A 15,290-nucleotide genomic window follows, 5' to 3' on the forward strand; every position below is an offset into this window, starting at 1 on the left:
GCCATTTTGTCTTTGAAAAACATAGCTTACGACGGGGCGGAACTCTTCTGCCACGCTGGAATTGTTGTTCCCGGGGGTAACATTGGCAGTCGCACCAGGACGTTACGTATTCAATTCCGGTTTTGCGTCAAAAAAATATAAACAAAGTTTGGCGGTAAAGATGGAGCCCGAACAGAGCGAATCTTTACCCAGTGATGAACCAAATCAGGAGTACAGAGTACAAGTGACGTCTAAGAAACAAGTAATCGAGCAGCTGGATAAATACAAAGACATTTTGAAGACGGCTCTCGACGGACAGACGGGCATGGCGGAGGACACGAAGCGAGTTTTACTGCAGGAGCTGCTGGCGGTTTGTCTCCATCCTAACGTTACGGACGTTAACTGTACCATTTGTTTGAGATAATACATAGATATATATAGAGATAATACAGCAATTAGCTAACTGTTCCTGTCAAGTGTCAACCGACTTTAAGACAGACTTGTGTTACCACAAGCACGCAGCGTTGTCTCTCTCTGGCTCAGAGAACTTCACACCAAATCCCGTTCGAAGAATGGCGTATTTAATGTTTGCTTTGCTTCAGCGTTCGTACACACCAGCAGAAACCCGATTAAAGGCCCTTTAAAAACTTGTTACGTTCAAATTGTAATTTCGGCTAAAAGGTAATAGAGGGGGAGCGTGCCTATGTGTTCCCACAGCCCTATGTTCCCACATTTCTAAGACTTTTTTTTTCTAAATTAGGCCCTATGTTCCCACATAAAAAATCAAATATCACGATATTTTTGACCAAATACCTCGATATCGATACCGCAACGATATTGTAGTGTTGACTATCGGTGCTTTCACAAAATATTTACACAATGAGATTTTAGCTAAATAATCATCAGTAATGTGGATATAATAAATAAGTGGGCAAATAATAGAACAGCTAGAACAGTCTTGTAAGTTCAGAAAAGTACATCACTTTACTGTAATGCAGCCTTTAAAACCAGGAAAAGACAACACTTATGCCATATTACGATATCCAAAATCTAAGACGATATCTGGTCTCATATCACGATATCGATAGAATATCGATATATTGCCCAGCTCTATTCCCGCATTTCTAAGACTTTTTTCATAATTAGGCCCTATGTTCCCACACTTCCCACATTTCTAAGATTTTTGTTATTCCAAAATTAGGCCCTATGTTCCCACATTTCCTTTTTCATAAATTTGTATCAGATTTTATTCCCCTAAAACATGTTGTGGGAGGATAGGGCTCAAATTGAAGGGAAATGTAGGAACACAAGAGCTCATTTTGGAAAAATCCTAGAAATGTGGGAACATAGGGCTGTGGGAATGTTTATATGAATGTGTATAATGTATTGTAGCTGAATTATGGACGTTTAGTTTGATGTGATCTGATGATGGCTGCAGCTTTTTTGTTTGTTGAAACTGTGTTCAGTCGTGAACATTGTTTGTATCTGCGCAGAATTTTGAAGCCGCTGTTCAGGACAACGTGTTGGTGAACGGACAGACTTGGGATGAGGCACCTGATGTTGAAGGTGATTCATGCTATGCCTCTTCAAACTCTATATAATTAGTTTTAGGAGCTTAAGGTTTACATTGCATCCTCAATCAGTAAAAAGTGGTCATGTCATCTAAAGTCCAGCTCTATTTAATGAACTTTAATGTTCCTCCTCTCCCTCCACCGCCAACACTCAGCCGAGGACGAGGCTCTGAATCTGGAAAACCTGCTGGATGACACCATTGTTGAGACCGCCACGAGGCGGCGTGGGTACCCAACGCAGATCCTGACTCATGCGGTCCGCTCCCTCAAAGCTGAACGTAAAGTCATGGTGGGTGTCGCAGTGTCTTTGTCTTCATTAAAGGAACAACGACTTATTTGGACTTTGTCTTATTCAACGTATCCCCCAGAGTTAGATAAGTCCATACATACCCTTCTCATCTCCGTGCGTGTTGTAACTCTGTCTGACGCCCTCACCGCTAGCCTAGCTTAGCACAGATCCTGGAGGTAACCTTCTCCATCTAGCCTAGCTTAGCACAGATCCTGGAGGTAACCTGCTCCATCTAGCCTAGCTTAGCACAGATCCTGGAGGTAACCGGCTCCATCTAGCCTAGCTTAGCACAGATCCTGGAGGTAACCGGCTCCATCTAGCCTAGCTTAGCACAGATCCTGGAGGTAACCGGCTCCATCTAGCCTAGCTTAGCACAGATCCTGGAGGTAACCGGCTCCATCTAGCCTACTGCTCCCAATAACTGACAAAATAACGGCAACATTTTCCTAATCAGTCCTTCCAGAAAAATTCGTTTTTTTGTGATTGTTGCGGTCAAAAATCCTTGATTATGCGGCACGTTTTCTTAAAAAATGCGATGGAATATGCGGAATATTTATGCAATTTTATGCGATGAAATTGCGGGAATTTGCAAAAACTGCGGTTTGATCAAAAAGAGAAAAAAAAGTGATTCCCCCCAACACCCTGCTTTTTGATGATGTTCACGTCTCGTAATTACGTCACTTCATAACGTTCCCATGGCAACGAGGGAAAATGGCTGCTCTTGTGTGAAGTAAACGCAACATTTTACAATCAGAGGTGTCAAAAGTATTCACATTCATTACTCAAGTAGAAGTACAGATACTAGGGTTTGAAAATACTTTTGTAGAAGTTGAAGTATCAACTCAAGCTTTTTACTTAAGTAAAAGTGTAAAAGTACTGGTTTCAAAACTACTTAAAGTATAAAAGTAAAAGTAATGTAAGGCAGAGATCTTCAACAGGAGGTCCTCAGAGTCATTGCAGGGGGGCCTCCAAATTATTGTAAATTTTTGAGTCTTTAACCCTTGTGTTGTCCTTCGGGTCCCAGTGACACGAAGGGCAACACAAGGGTTATGTACTTCCGTTTACTTTGTTGAGAATTGCTCTCTAAACAAGGGTTAATACAGCACCTTAGTTCTTGTTTGTACAGCATTTTGGTCAGCTTAAACTGTGTCTAGAACTGTGTTCTAGAAATAAACTTTACTTACTTTACAAGAAACAGGGTTTAGAGAGCAATTCTCAACAAAGTAAACGGAAGTACATAATCCTTGTGTTGTCCTTCGGGTCACTGGGACCCAAAGGACAACACAAGGGTTAAAAAGAAAAAAAAATGAAAATGCCTTAACATAATTCCAATATATTATTAGCAAATATAAATTCCCACTGATGATAGGCTTACTGGCCTATAGGTTAGGTAGTCACTAAGATATCAGCCCACAGATACAGTTAATCCTAGATTTACTGTGCCACATATGTAACATTCAAATATGATTTATAAAATCATGCCAACATTAATATTTTAATAGCTTATGAAAAAAGGGTATGTAAGAAGGCTTCAGGTTGCCCTAACAGTTATTGTAGGCCCAGTTTAATATGCAACTTAATTTCATACAATATGTAGTAGGGGGTCCCTGCTACATCTCACTTTAGCGTAAGGGGTCCTTGGCTTAAAAAACATTGAAGACCCTCTGATGTAATGCCATTAAGGACAAAAGCTTAACCCCAAAACGTGGGGACAAAACCCCACTTCCACAAAAAACATTTTTCTAAAGGCCATAATGACTATAATAGCTAAGGTTATATTAAAATCATACCTGCAGACTCAGAAGGGCTGAAAAAGGTGACACATCTCTTCTGTGTTTTTCAGACAAGGGCAGCTACAGTCTGGAGTTAGAATCCTCTCCAGTAAAATACAGACACACTTTTACACCGTTTAGTTCTCAGCATTTTAACCGTGTTTACTCCAGCTGCTAGCTAACGCTAGGCTAACGTTACCTGCTGCCAACTGTAGTGTTAACTAGCGTCCCGTGCGGCGATGTTTCAGTTCCCTCTAACGTCCGTTTTCGGAGCATCAGAGAGAAGCGCGCAGTTATTTAAGTGGCACCTAAATAAGGCACCGAAATCCGCGTTATTTCGGTCCGGTAGATAACGGTCGTTAAGGCACCGGTGCTGTATTAGCACCGGGTCTGTGCAGGTGCGATGGATCGCGTACAAACCAATAGGGTGTCGGAATGGTATATGTTTATACTTCTCATCCAACCACAATCACATTCACTCTCTCCGGATGGAGCGATCTGGATAGTTTTTTTGGTTTTTTTTGTTTTTGAACAATGACGAGCCGGAATGAAAACAAGCCGAACTGAAATAGGAGTAACGAGGCTATTTTTAAAATGTAAGGAGTAGAAAGTACAGATAATTGCGTGAAAATGTAAGGAGTAGAAGTAAAAAGTATACTGTAAAATAATTACTCCAGTAAAGTATAGATACCCAAAATTTCTACTTAAGTAAGGTAACAAAGTATTTGTACTTCGTTACTTGACACCTCTGGCTAAGATATATGTGACTTTTATGCAGCGAAAGTGCGGCATATTTGGAAAAAATGCGCCCCCCCGCATAAATATGCGGACTTTGGCTGATTATGCATTGAATTATGTGATCGCATAAACAGGTTTTTCTGGAGGGACTGCCTATTTACATGTTGGGATTTGTATAGTCACTCATATTTGCTCACAGCACCCGAGAAGCCCCGTGGTGAGGAGCAGGGAGTAACAACAGCACTAATCACTCCGCCCAAGTAGCAGAAGTAGCAGTGCTTCGCCCTTCTGAGAATATAGTCCCCAGTGTGTATACGGTTAGAAGATGGCTGTGTGTCATGTGACCTTGTTATTTGTACATGCTGTGACTCTGCAAATCCCATCATGTAAATAGGAACATGTTGGCGTTATTTTGTCACTTATTGGGAGCAGTAGGCTAGATGGAGCCGGTTACCTCCAGGATCTGTGCTAAGCTAGGCTAGATGGAGCCGGTTACCGCCAGGATCTGTGCTAAGCTAGGCTAGATGGAGCCGGTTACCTCCAGGATCTGTGCTAAGCTAGGCTAGATGGAGCAGGATCCTCCAGGATCTGTGCTAAGGTCGGCTAGATGGAGCTGGTTACCTCCAGGATCTGTGCTAAGCTAGGCTAGATGTAGCCGGTTACCTCCAGGATCTGTGCTATGCTCGGCTAGATGGAGCCGGTTACCTCCAGGATCTGTGCTAAGCTAGGCTAGATGGAGCTGGTTACCTCCAGGATCTGTGCTAAGCTAGGCTAGATGGAGCTGGTTACCTCCAGGATCTGTGCTAAGCTAGGCTAGATGGAGCTGGTTACCTCCAGGATCTGTGCTAAGCTAGGCTAGATGGAGCCGGTTACCTCCAGGATCTGTGCTAAGCTAGGCTAGATGGAGCCGGTTACCTCCAGGATCTGTGCTAAGCTAGGCTAGCGGTGAGGGCGTCAGACAGAGTTACGACGAGATGAGAAGGGTATGTATGGACTTATCTAACTCTGTGGGATACGGTGAATAAGCTAAAGTCCCAATAAGTCGCCGCGTTCCTTTTAAGGGCTGATAAATGTGCAGTGAAGTGTGTCGATGGTGTTGGATGTGAGGCACACATGACAGCTCAGTTTTATGGAACAATCACAGTTGAGTGGGACGAAAACTGCACTTCACAGAAAGTTTGCAGACTGTTGACCACAGCCACAGCTCAAAAACATCCATTAGGACTCCACAGACTGATGTTCAGCCTGTTAAATGACCGTTGACCAACTTTACGTGTACTGCGAGTTAGGAAAAAGGTGTAATAAACTCCTCGTTCAATACAGGTTTAACACATGTAAATACACAAAGAGAAAACAAATCAAACAGACCTCATTATAACCGCAGTATCCGGAGCCGATGTGTCCCTTTGTCTGCTTTTTCTGACATCTGCTGCTGTTTGTTTTTCAGGAGCTGTACGAGCACGCAGTCAAACCTCAAGAGGTGGTCAAAGATCCCAAACAAGGTAGCTATTTTTTTTTTAATCGCTTGTACACACGCAGTACACAATGTTTCAGGGTTCGGGATCAACAGAAACGTGTTCTGTCGACACTGTCGTATTCATCTACAACACACAGGCGTGTGAAAAAAAAAACCCTCTCATTTCTGATTAACACACTTCATTTCTTGAGCACCAGTTAGAAAATCCTGTCCTATTTTGTCCTAGGCCTAGGTATACATGTTCTTCCTATATGATAATCAGGAAGAGCTACTTCTCTTTAAGCTGGACAGTTGAAAGTTTCACCCCCTCTGAACGGAAACGCCTAAACGCATCAGTGCTGTTTGTTCACCTTGCGAGTTTCAGTAGACTTTTGGAGCCAAGTGTGAATTCAAATGTAGCAGGGAAACACATTCAAACATGCATCAGTGTTTGAATGCGTTAGTATCTCAGAATCGTGTCAAAGGTTCCCAAATTTCGCCACACTAAGTCGATTTCTTTATAATACGTTTTCCACTCGATGCTTGTTGCCCTGAATTGCGGAACAAACAAACCGGACGCAGTTAGTTGACCCAGTGGAACCCGGGGCCGGGCGCCCAATTCAGTACTTTTTAGGTACCGGCCGAACCGCCTCCAAAGTATCTGGTATCGGGAAAAGTGCCTTGTCATTCGATACCCAATTTCAATAACTGAGGAGCAAATCTCATCAGCAACAGGGAGCCAATAAGCACGCAGCACGCTTCTACCAAGATCCAATAAGGTGTACTTTATAAAGGGCTTTTCCTGAAAAAAACCAACAACAACACAACCGACAACAATGAAGTAAAATACAAAAAACACTGAAAATCAAAAAAATATATGTAGATATATGTATATGTATATATATGTATATATATATATATATATATATATATATATATATATATATATATATATATATATATATACATACATACATACATACATACATACATAACATACATACATACATACATACATAAACCCATATACACACACATGTACTTATACCCATATTCATACACATACATATACCCATATACATACACAGACATACATTAAATGCTGTCATGTTATAATTTCTTTTTGATTCATAAAATTGGTATGGGGGGAAAAAAATGTAATGTTTAGGAACCGGTATTGAAGTCACACTACTGGCATTGGTACAGGTACCGCTGTCAAACCTTTTTGAAGGCTTCCCAGCCCTAGTGTGTAACAACACTGTGTGTGTGTGTGTGTGTGTGTGTGTGTGTGTGTGTGTGTGTGTGTGTGTGTGTTTTTTGTTTTTTTTGTTTTTTTTTTTTTGTTTGTGTGTGACCAGAGAGCATCATGAACAACCTGTCAGCAGCAGCTCCCGGGATGGTGAAGCAGGCCATCCGGGTCATAAAGGTAACACACACACACACACACCTCAGATTGATCTCATAAAGTGGCGTATGTATGACACTCCAATTCGTATGCCATTATTGGCGTGTTATCAAGACGCATAATCGCTTTTTAGCGTGTTTATCAACGCCGTTTGGCCTCCATTGGCTTACATTACCTTGCGATTGCGTGTGAATTGACGCCGTAGCGAGTAGTATGAAAGGGCGAAAATCCGCGTAGGGTGGTTGGTCAGGGTGGAGGATGGGTCAAACAACACAGGACTTTCACTCAGGAGACCGAGGATCGGGTCCCGCGTGTCACGTTTCCTAAACCCAACCCGTCCGTCGTGTACGACGCTCAAAATGCGAAGATAACACGCCACTTGGCTTTAGAAAGTGGCGTGTATGTTTACGCAAAGTCATGGTATCACGTTGCACACACTAGAACACACCAAACCAGTTTTATAGCTGGATCTATTGATGCTTTATTGGCACATGTATTTTTATTTGTATTTTCTTTTGGCTGTAGTCAATCAACAAGCTTCAGGAACAAGCCGAAGGCCTCTGTAAGATCCTCAACATGACACCGAGCCAAGCCACTATGGAGATTGACAGAGAAGTGAACGGCCAATCAGACGCCGCGCTGCCTCCAGTGAACGGCACAACAAGGAACAGGCAGCCAATCAAGAGAGTTTTAGAGGAAGCAGCCGCCGCAGTGTGCTATAGGCCGCCCAGTAAGAAACCTGTGGCAGAGGGCACGCCACAGTGACACTTCCTGCTACCATGACCACGGAAACGTCAGTGGTGAACCGACTGAGTTATGCCGCTGGGCAGAGGACTTATGATTTTACACGCTAGGGTTGCAACAAACGATTGTTTTTATGGATGAATAGTCTGTAAATTATTTCATCGATTAGTTGTTTGATCTCTAAAATGTCAGAAAATTGTGAAATTTTTTTTCCCAAAAGCCCAAGACGACGTCCTCAAATGTCTTGTTTTGTCCACAACTCAAAGATATTCAGTTTACTGTCACAGAGGAGAGAAGACACTAGAACAATATTCACATTTAACAAGCTGGAATCAGAGAATATTTACTGTTATTTCCTTTTAAAAAATGATTTTTCTAATGAAACCATCACCTGTGTGAATAAATAAAGTAATGGATTAATAGTAAACATGTATGCTAGGTCAGAGTTGGTCCCCAGGTCTGAAACTTTTATTCTTGTATTTCATACCTGTCTCATTCTATTTAAGCAATTTTTATATTTTCTTTTTTAACCCTCCTGTTGTCCTCGTGTCAAATTTGACCCATTTTCTAAAAGTTTCTATATCAGAAATTTGGGTTTCTCTCAACCAAATAATAATTATTTTTTTAAAGTAACGTGGATGGTACCCAACAACGCTCTTCACAAGTAAAATAAATGATCAGTCCGATGCTTTCATTGAATTTTGGTGTTTTATCTTTAATCTTAGAGCCTTTGAAAAAAACAAATTGAAAAAGTGACCAATGTCGGAAAAAGCTTCAAAAATGTGACTGAAGTGTTGAAAAAAAAACGACCAAAACTTTTAAACGTTTTAATTTTAAATTTTGACCCAGAAAAAAAATAAAGTTGCATAGTCAACGGGAAGACAACACACTGATGGTTTTAACTGCTCTTGAATGTTTTATGTTAAGCACTTTGAAATACTACTAGTACTGTACAAATAAAGCTGCCTGCAGCTGCTTCTACTACTTTGTAGGTCTGTAGGATTGTGAAACAGGACTAAACATCGACAACTTCTCAGTCCCTCCCCCCTTTCCGCTAAAGCCCAAAGCGGTCTCCTAAGCCCCTCCCCCCACAAGGGAGAATGAATGTGTGTGCATGAGCAGTGATTGACACGCAGTTAGACACCCCCCCTGGCCCTGATTGGTGCATCTGAACAGGGAGCTGTGGATTTTTGCCAATCTCACTCCAGGCTGTAGGTGGTGCCAGGGGAGCCGGATTTATTTTTTAATGACCTGCTTCATGTAGTTCTACTGGAACATAGGGTCAGTTTCAGCAGATGTGACAGAAAGTTAGTTTTATAAGGCTTACTTACGTCACCTTTAAATGCAGAGGACAAATTAAAATGTTTATTTTTTTAAAATCTAAAATTCACAGTTAAAACAACAAGAGAAAACACAGAATTTGTCAAGGGGAAAAAAAGCCTAAGTATGTATGATTGTTAAAAATAAAAACATACAAAGAAATGTATTACAAGTTCCTAAAAAAATAAATAAATAAAACTATTCTGCTTGAATTAATCCAAAGCACTTGTTTTACACAAACATCCTGCAGTTACTGCAGTCATTATTTGGGTTAATTATACAGTTTATCAGTTCTTCTGTACTGCTATCGTGCATTGAATATAATATGAAATATCTATAAATATATGACAGTCAGTTTACTTAATGATTATATCTTACCTTCCTCTTTCTTTGTGTTGTAATTTTAAACTGGTGGATTTGTGAGGACTATGGTTAACTGCTCCTCAGATCTCTGCAGGGTAAATCCAGACAGCTAGCTAGACTATCTGTCCAATCGGAGTTTTCTGTCGCACAACTGACTCCAGATTTCCACTGGATGCAGAACGGCTGCAGACCGGCTCCGCTGCGTGTCAGCTGCCGGAGCTGTGCTGGAGTCTTAACGCAGCCGTTCTGCAGTCAGTGGAAATACACACATTGACTCTAATGGAAACCTAATGACTCCACTGCCGTTCGGAGCCGTTATGCAGCCGGTGGAAATTGGGGGTAAAACAACTTTTCAACGTCCACATGTTCCACCAGAACAAGTTCCTTCCTGAGCATATTTCGCAGCAGCACCGTTGCTCCGTCCGGCGATTGTGATTGGTTTAAAGAAATGCCAATAAACCAGAGCATGTTTTTCTCTCATCCCGGAATACCGTGTGGATTAGCCAGACTCTCCTCCGCAGTGCTGTGGAGGAAGGTCTGGCAATGCGAGACTACTTAATGAGAGAAAAGAGGTTGGGGAAACAGCGATCTAGAGAGTATTTATAGCAGCAAGACGGTGTATGTGGTATTAAGTCCAAATAAACTCAGAAAAGTTGTTAAAGGTCCCATGACATGGTGCTCTTTGGATGCTTTTATATAGGCCTTAGTGGTCCCCTAATACTGTATCTGAAGTCTCTTTTATATAGACCTTAGTGGTCCCCTAATACTGTATCTGAGGTCTCTTTTACATAGACTTTAGTGGTCCCCTAATACTGTATCTGAAGTCTCTTTTATATAGACCTGAGTGGTCCCCTAATACTGTATCTGAAGTCTCTTTTATATAGACCTTAGTGGTCCCCTAATACTGTATCTGAAGTCTCTTTTATATAGACCTTAGTGGTCCCCTAATACTGTATCTGAAGTCTCTTTTATATAGACCTTAGTGGTCCTCTGATACTGTATCTGAAGTCTCTTTTATATAGACCTTAGTGGTCCCCTAATACTGTATCTGAAGTATCTTTTATATAGGCCTTAGTGGTCCCCTAATACTGTATCTGAAGTCTCTTTTATATAGACCTTAGTGGTCCCCTAATTTTCCCAAAATTCAGCCTTGGTGCAGAATTACAGCCACTAGAGCCAGTCCCACAATGAGCTTTCCTTAGGATGTGCCATTTCTGTGTCTGTAGCTATTGAGCCACCAGAAATACACTGGGGGAAACCCTGAAACAACATAATCATGATGAAGGAGCAGGTAACCAGCGGTGTAGTCTACGTGATACGCAGGTATGTGCAGTATACCCACTAAGAAAGCTCCAGGATTCCCATTTAGACCCACGACAAAATACTTTCCATTACATTTTTGATATATTTTGAATGGACATCTATGTTCTTTGTCTTTGCATAGGCTAAATAAAGGTATTTCCACCGTAAATTGGTGCATTAAAGCGTATCCAAATGCAACAAAAATGAAGTTGCTGACGCTCAAAACTTCCCTGGGGGAGGACATCCAGACCCCCCACTATGATATGCCCCCACTTCCCCAAAGGCAGACTACACCACTGCAGGTAACGATGTGGTTCAATGATGTGTTCTGTCAGTCCATAAAGTGCCCTGGTCAACTGTGCCCTGTGTCATATGACTTATGTGAATTGCCCTCGCTGCTTCTTCTCAAACAGCAGCGGAATTGAAAAGTGAAAAGAAAGCTGAAGTGAAACTGCAGCCTGTTTTCTACCTAGGTTTATTTTAAACTTCTCCAGACTGGATGCCCACTCCACAAATACAGTAACTCTCTTTATATTCGGACAGAGCCCGCGTGCAGGATACCTTCCTGTTTTTTTCTCCGATTTTTAATGTGAATGTGTAATGTCTGTGATGTCAGACTGTGATTCTTCCTGCCAGTCTCCTCAGAAGAATAGCAAGAATGATCTCATCTGTGAACAATGTGAGGTAAGATCCAACTGATGCTGTGTTATAGTGTCTTTATTATCTTATCTTATCTTATCATCATTCTGGTTCAACCTGCAGCCGATCCCAAAGAGAGGGCAAAGGTCAGGGTTGTGCTAACAGACAGAGGGTGATCTCTGTAGTCACCACAGGGCTCACTATCAACACTATTGTGTGTGAGAGTTAAATGATTGTCTGTGAGGGCTCAGATTGAATTTATTGCTGCCAAAACAATGAAAATGGAAGTGTGGTTGCAATGACGCGTATAAAACCTCAACAACATATTCATGGGTTAACATTTTAAACTACAAAAATGGGACTTGCTGATTGAATGAATAGAATACTGAGATTTTCAATGCACAATATATCATTTTCTGAAGCTTCCTTCAGTGTTCGGGAGGATTTTACCGGGAGACGAATTAAGTTCTCCTCTCCATAACAAACGGAACAGGGTTAGGTATAAAAAAAAGTCACCTCGATGCTTCGTCCGACGACTGAGTAGTTAATGGGAAGCCAAGGGCAGATGGATTAGGGTGTTAGGGTTAGGGTTTAGGGTGTTAGGGCTTAGGGTGTTAGGATTAGGGTTTAGGGTTAGGGGGTTAGGGGATAGGGTTCAGGGTTCAGGGTGTTAGGGGTTAGAGAACCACAACACTGACACATGCACAAAAGGGGATATGGCGCCATTAACAGGCGACCAAATGTTATTGAGCGTTACCTTGAATAAAAGGACTGATTTCTCTGGGTTTGGGCATTGTTAGATACATTTTGGATAATGTAAGCACACATAACAACAACAGCAACAACTCAGCAACATATATAACATAGGTGTAGTTCCTTTTAGATATTTGAATGTTTTTCAGGGTTCAGTGGATGAAGGCAGGAGGCTGAAGAGAGAGAAGAACAGAGTCTCAGCCCAGAAGAGCCGGAAGAGGCAAATACAGAGAGCTGACCTTCTGCATGAGGTACTGTGTGTGTGTGTGTGTGTGTGTGTGTGTGTGTGTGTGTGTGTGTGTGTGTGTGTGTGTGTGTGTGTGTGTGTGTGTGTGTGTGTGTGTGTGTGTGTGTGTGTGTGCGCGTGTGCATGTTCTTGTACTTCCACCTTTGTGAGCACCAATTATAGACTCAGAGAGTGAGGACATAGTTTTCTGTTCCTCACTAAGAGTTATGCACTTCTATGAATTTGTAGCTCTAACAAGACACCAGATTTAGTTTAAAATGAGCAAATTCCTTACTGCAGAGGCAGAAATATGTTGAATTTAAGTTCCAAGTATTGATTGAGCAGAGTCTCAATCACAATGGGAGATATCCCACATGGTATCGGGAATCATTTTTTTCAAACTAAGAACTTCTGCAGAGCCACTGAAGACATTGTACAACTGTTTTCACTGTAATCTCATTTTGATGTGTCAAATTTAGGGGCATCCCCTTTAAGGTTAGGATAAGAGTAGGAAAAAAGAATGTATCCCGAGCATGGGCGATTTTAGACCCTTTTTAGGGGGGGTTAACACTTTTGCAAGGCACTGTATGCGAGTCACATTGCGTGTCTTATCGTAGAATCGCCCCTGAGGCAGAGCAGGATACCCAGGGCTCGGTTTACACCTATCGCCATTTCTAGCCACTGGGGGACCATAGGCAGGCTCGGGGAACTCATATTAATATTAAAAAACCTCATAAAGTGAAATTTTCATGCCATGGGACCTTTAAACCCTTCATTCTTCCATTCATCATTCCTGCCTCTCCCTGTTCTCTTCTTCTCTCCTCCCTTTTATTTTTCCTCTTCCTCCTCCAGGCCTGCGAGCAGTTGGAGCAGAGGAACCGAAAGCTGAAGAGAGAGGTATCTACAACATGTATTCATCTTGGATATAAATTTTTTCATTTCCTGTTTATTTGAATAGGGACAGATGCTAAGACGTAGACACGTGTACAACTAATCTCCAATGTACAGCATCACAGCATTTATAGCTATTGCTAGTTTCCAATACCCGTCCCTAGATATCATTGGTCCCTGCTGGGATTGTGGATGGATTATGAGACAATGGGCCCCTGCTTATTTTGCTGCCCTTTGTATAAGTTTTGCATTGATTTTTAGTAATTTCCAGTCTCGTTGTAGTCCTTATGCATCTCTGGTTGTTTTGCATCTATTGTTTGGTCGTTTTGCATCTTTTCCTGTTGGTTTTGCATCTTTTTGCGTCAGTTTTCTATGTATTGTAAGTCGTTTCACATCTCTGTGATAATTTAGCCATTATATATATATATACATACAACATTTTTATATATATATATATATATATATATATATATAATTTTTTTATATATATAAAAATCGCCTAACGCTACCGATGCTAAGCGTTAGCGATTGGTTCTGGCAGATCCAGAGTGGCTCTGGGCAGATCCAATAGTTTTAAACTTCAACAGAGTACTGTTTCAAGTACTACTTCAAGGAAGTTAACACTTGTCAATGGAGAGAGCCCAGACTCTCTGGACTAATGAAATGTACCAGAGTCTGGTAGGACCAGGCTAGTGGACCAGAGTCTGGTAGGACCAGGTTAGTCTACCAGAGTCTGGTAGGACCAGGTTAGTGGACCAGAGTCTGGTAGGACCAGGCTAGTCATTTTGCATCTCTTTGTAGTAACTTTGGGTCTCTGTGGTCATTTTCCTTCTCTTTGTAGTCGTTTTGCATTTGTTTTTAGTCGTTATGCGTGTTTGTCTTGTATCTATTTAGCCGTCTTGGGTCTCTTTGTAGTAATTTTGGTCGTTTGTAGTCATTTTGTGTCAGTTTCTGGTCATTTAACGCCTCTTTGTGTGTGTGTTTTTTAGCAACATGTGAGTCAGGACCCCTGGCACTCCTGGCCCCTGCGCCTGTGCCCAGTAGGCCCGTTCAGTAATCCGTTAGATCACGTCGCCATGTTCTTGTTCAGTGTTCTTCTGCCGTCACCATATACTGCACTAGTGTGCATTTCATTTTTACACAACAAATCTTTACTTCATCTGTGAACCAAGACGCAGAGTGCATTAACAACAACTTCTAAAAACAAACTGAACACAAAAAAGAAAAATGAACCCCAGGTAAAGTCAATCTCTGCTTGTTGATTTGTCTGCAGGTGGACTCTCTGCATGAGGAGCAGCGCCTGCTGTCCGAGACTCTCAGGGCCCACGAGCCCTTCTGTCCCATCATGCACTGCTCCTTTGCCTGCTCCACGTCGTCCAGTCTGCAGCCGAACGCCACGGCGGCACGCTGCGTCTGGGGCTACGAGTAATGGTTCTGTCTGCAGGGATGAGCAGTGTAACTTTATGTCTGAAGCAGAGATCTTCAACAGGGGGCCCCGGACCCCTAGGGGGTCTTCAGAGTTACTGCCCAGGGGCCACCAAATTATTGCTAATTTTTTTTAAGTTATGTCTTAACATGAATCATATTATTAGCTAAATTAAATCAGCCTATTGTAAAACAAAAACAAAAAAACATTAATGATAGGCTTACTGACCTATAGGTAAGGTAGTCTCTAAGGTAGCCATCCACAGATACAGTGAGGATTCACTGAGCCACATGTGTGTGTAACTTATAAAATCATGCCGACAATTATGATTTTAATGGCTTAGTATTCTATGCACTAAAAAGGTATGTAAAGGCTTTAGGCTGCCCTACACTTTATTGTAGGTCCAGTTTAATATG

General features: G+C 41.7%; 2 protein-coding genes across 2 annotated transcripts; both read left to right on the forward strand.

Moving 5' to 3' along the window:
* The first annotated feature begins 35 nt into the window (after positions 1–35).
* On the forward strand, positions 36–8,381 carry nsl1 (NSL1 component of MIS12 kinetochore complex). Its single transcript, XM_039782277.1, has 6 exons — positions 36–349; positions 1,473–1,545; positions 1,706–1,839; positions 5,797–5,851; positions 7,164–7,231; positions 7,736–8,381. Exons 1-6 carry the CDS (start codon positions 161–163, stop codon positions 7,973–7,975), a joined length of 759 nt encoding a protein of 252 aa, XP_039638211.1. The 5' UTR covers positions 36–160; the 3' UTR covers positions 7,976–8,381.
* A 3,109-nt stretch (positions 8,382–11,490) lies between these two features.
* batf3 (basic leucine zipper transcription factor, ATF-like 3) lies at positions 11,491–14,966 on the forward strand. The gene is made up of 4 exons (XM_039782500.1): positions 11,491–11,623; positions 12,481–12,582; positions 13,410–13,454; positions 14,722–14,966. Exons 1-4 carry the CDS (start codon positions 11,540–11,542, stop codon positions 14,875–14,877), a joined length of 387 nt encoding a protein of 128 aa, XP_039638434.1. The 5' UTR covers positions 11,491–11,539; the 3' UTR covers positions 14,878–14,966.
* Positions 14,967–15,290: the final 324 nt, after the last annotated feature.

Source organism: Perca fluviatilis, chromosome 18, assembly GCF_010015445.1.
Source record: "Perca fluviatilis chromosome 18, GENO_Pfluv_1.0, whole genome shotgun sequence".
Classification (NCBI taxonomy): Eukaryota; Metazoa; Chordata; class Actinopteri; order Perciformes; family Percidae; genus Perca; species Perca fluviatilis.

Coding starts and splice junctions, on each gene's coding strand:
- nsl1 (XM_039782277.1), top strand. CDS start 161: ATGGAGCCCGAACAGAGCGAATCTTTACCCAGTGATGAACCAAATCAG. Junction 350..1,472: donor TACTGCAGGAGCTGCTGGCG/GTTTGTCTCCAT, acceptor GTATCTGCGCAG/AATTTTGAAGCCGCTGTTCA. Junction 1,840..5,796: donor AAGCTGAACGTAAAGTCATG/GTGGGTGTCGCA, acceptor TTTGTTTTTCAG/GAGCTGTACGAGCACGCAGT.
- batf3 (XM_039782500.1), top strand. CDS start 11,540: ATGTCTGTGATGTCAGACTGTGATTCTTCCTGCCAGTCTCCTCAGAAG. Junction 12,583..13,409: donor GAGCTGACCTTCTGCATGAG/GTACTGTGTGTG, acceptor TTCCTCCTCCAG/GCCTGCGAGCAGTTGGAGCA. Junction 13,455..14,721: donor ACCGAAAGCTGAAGAGAGAG/GTATCTACAACA, acceptor ATTTGTCTGCAG/GTGGACTCTCTGCATGAGGA.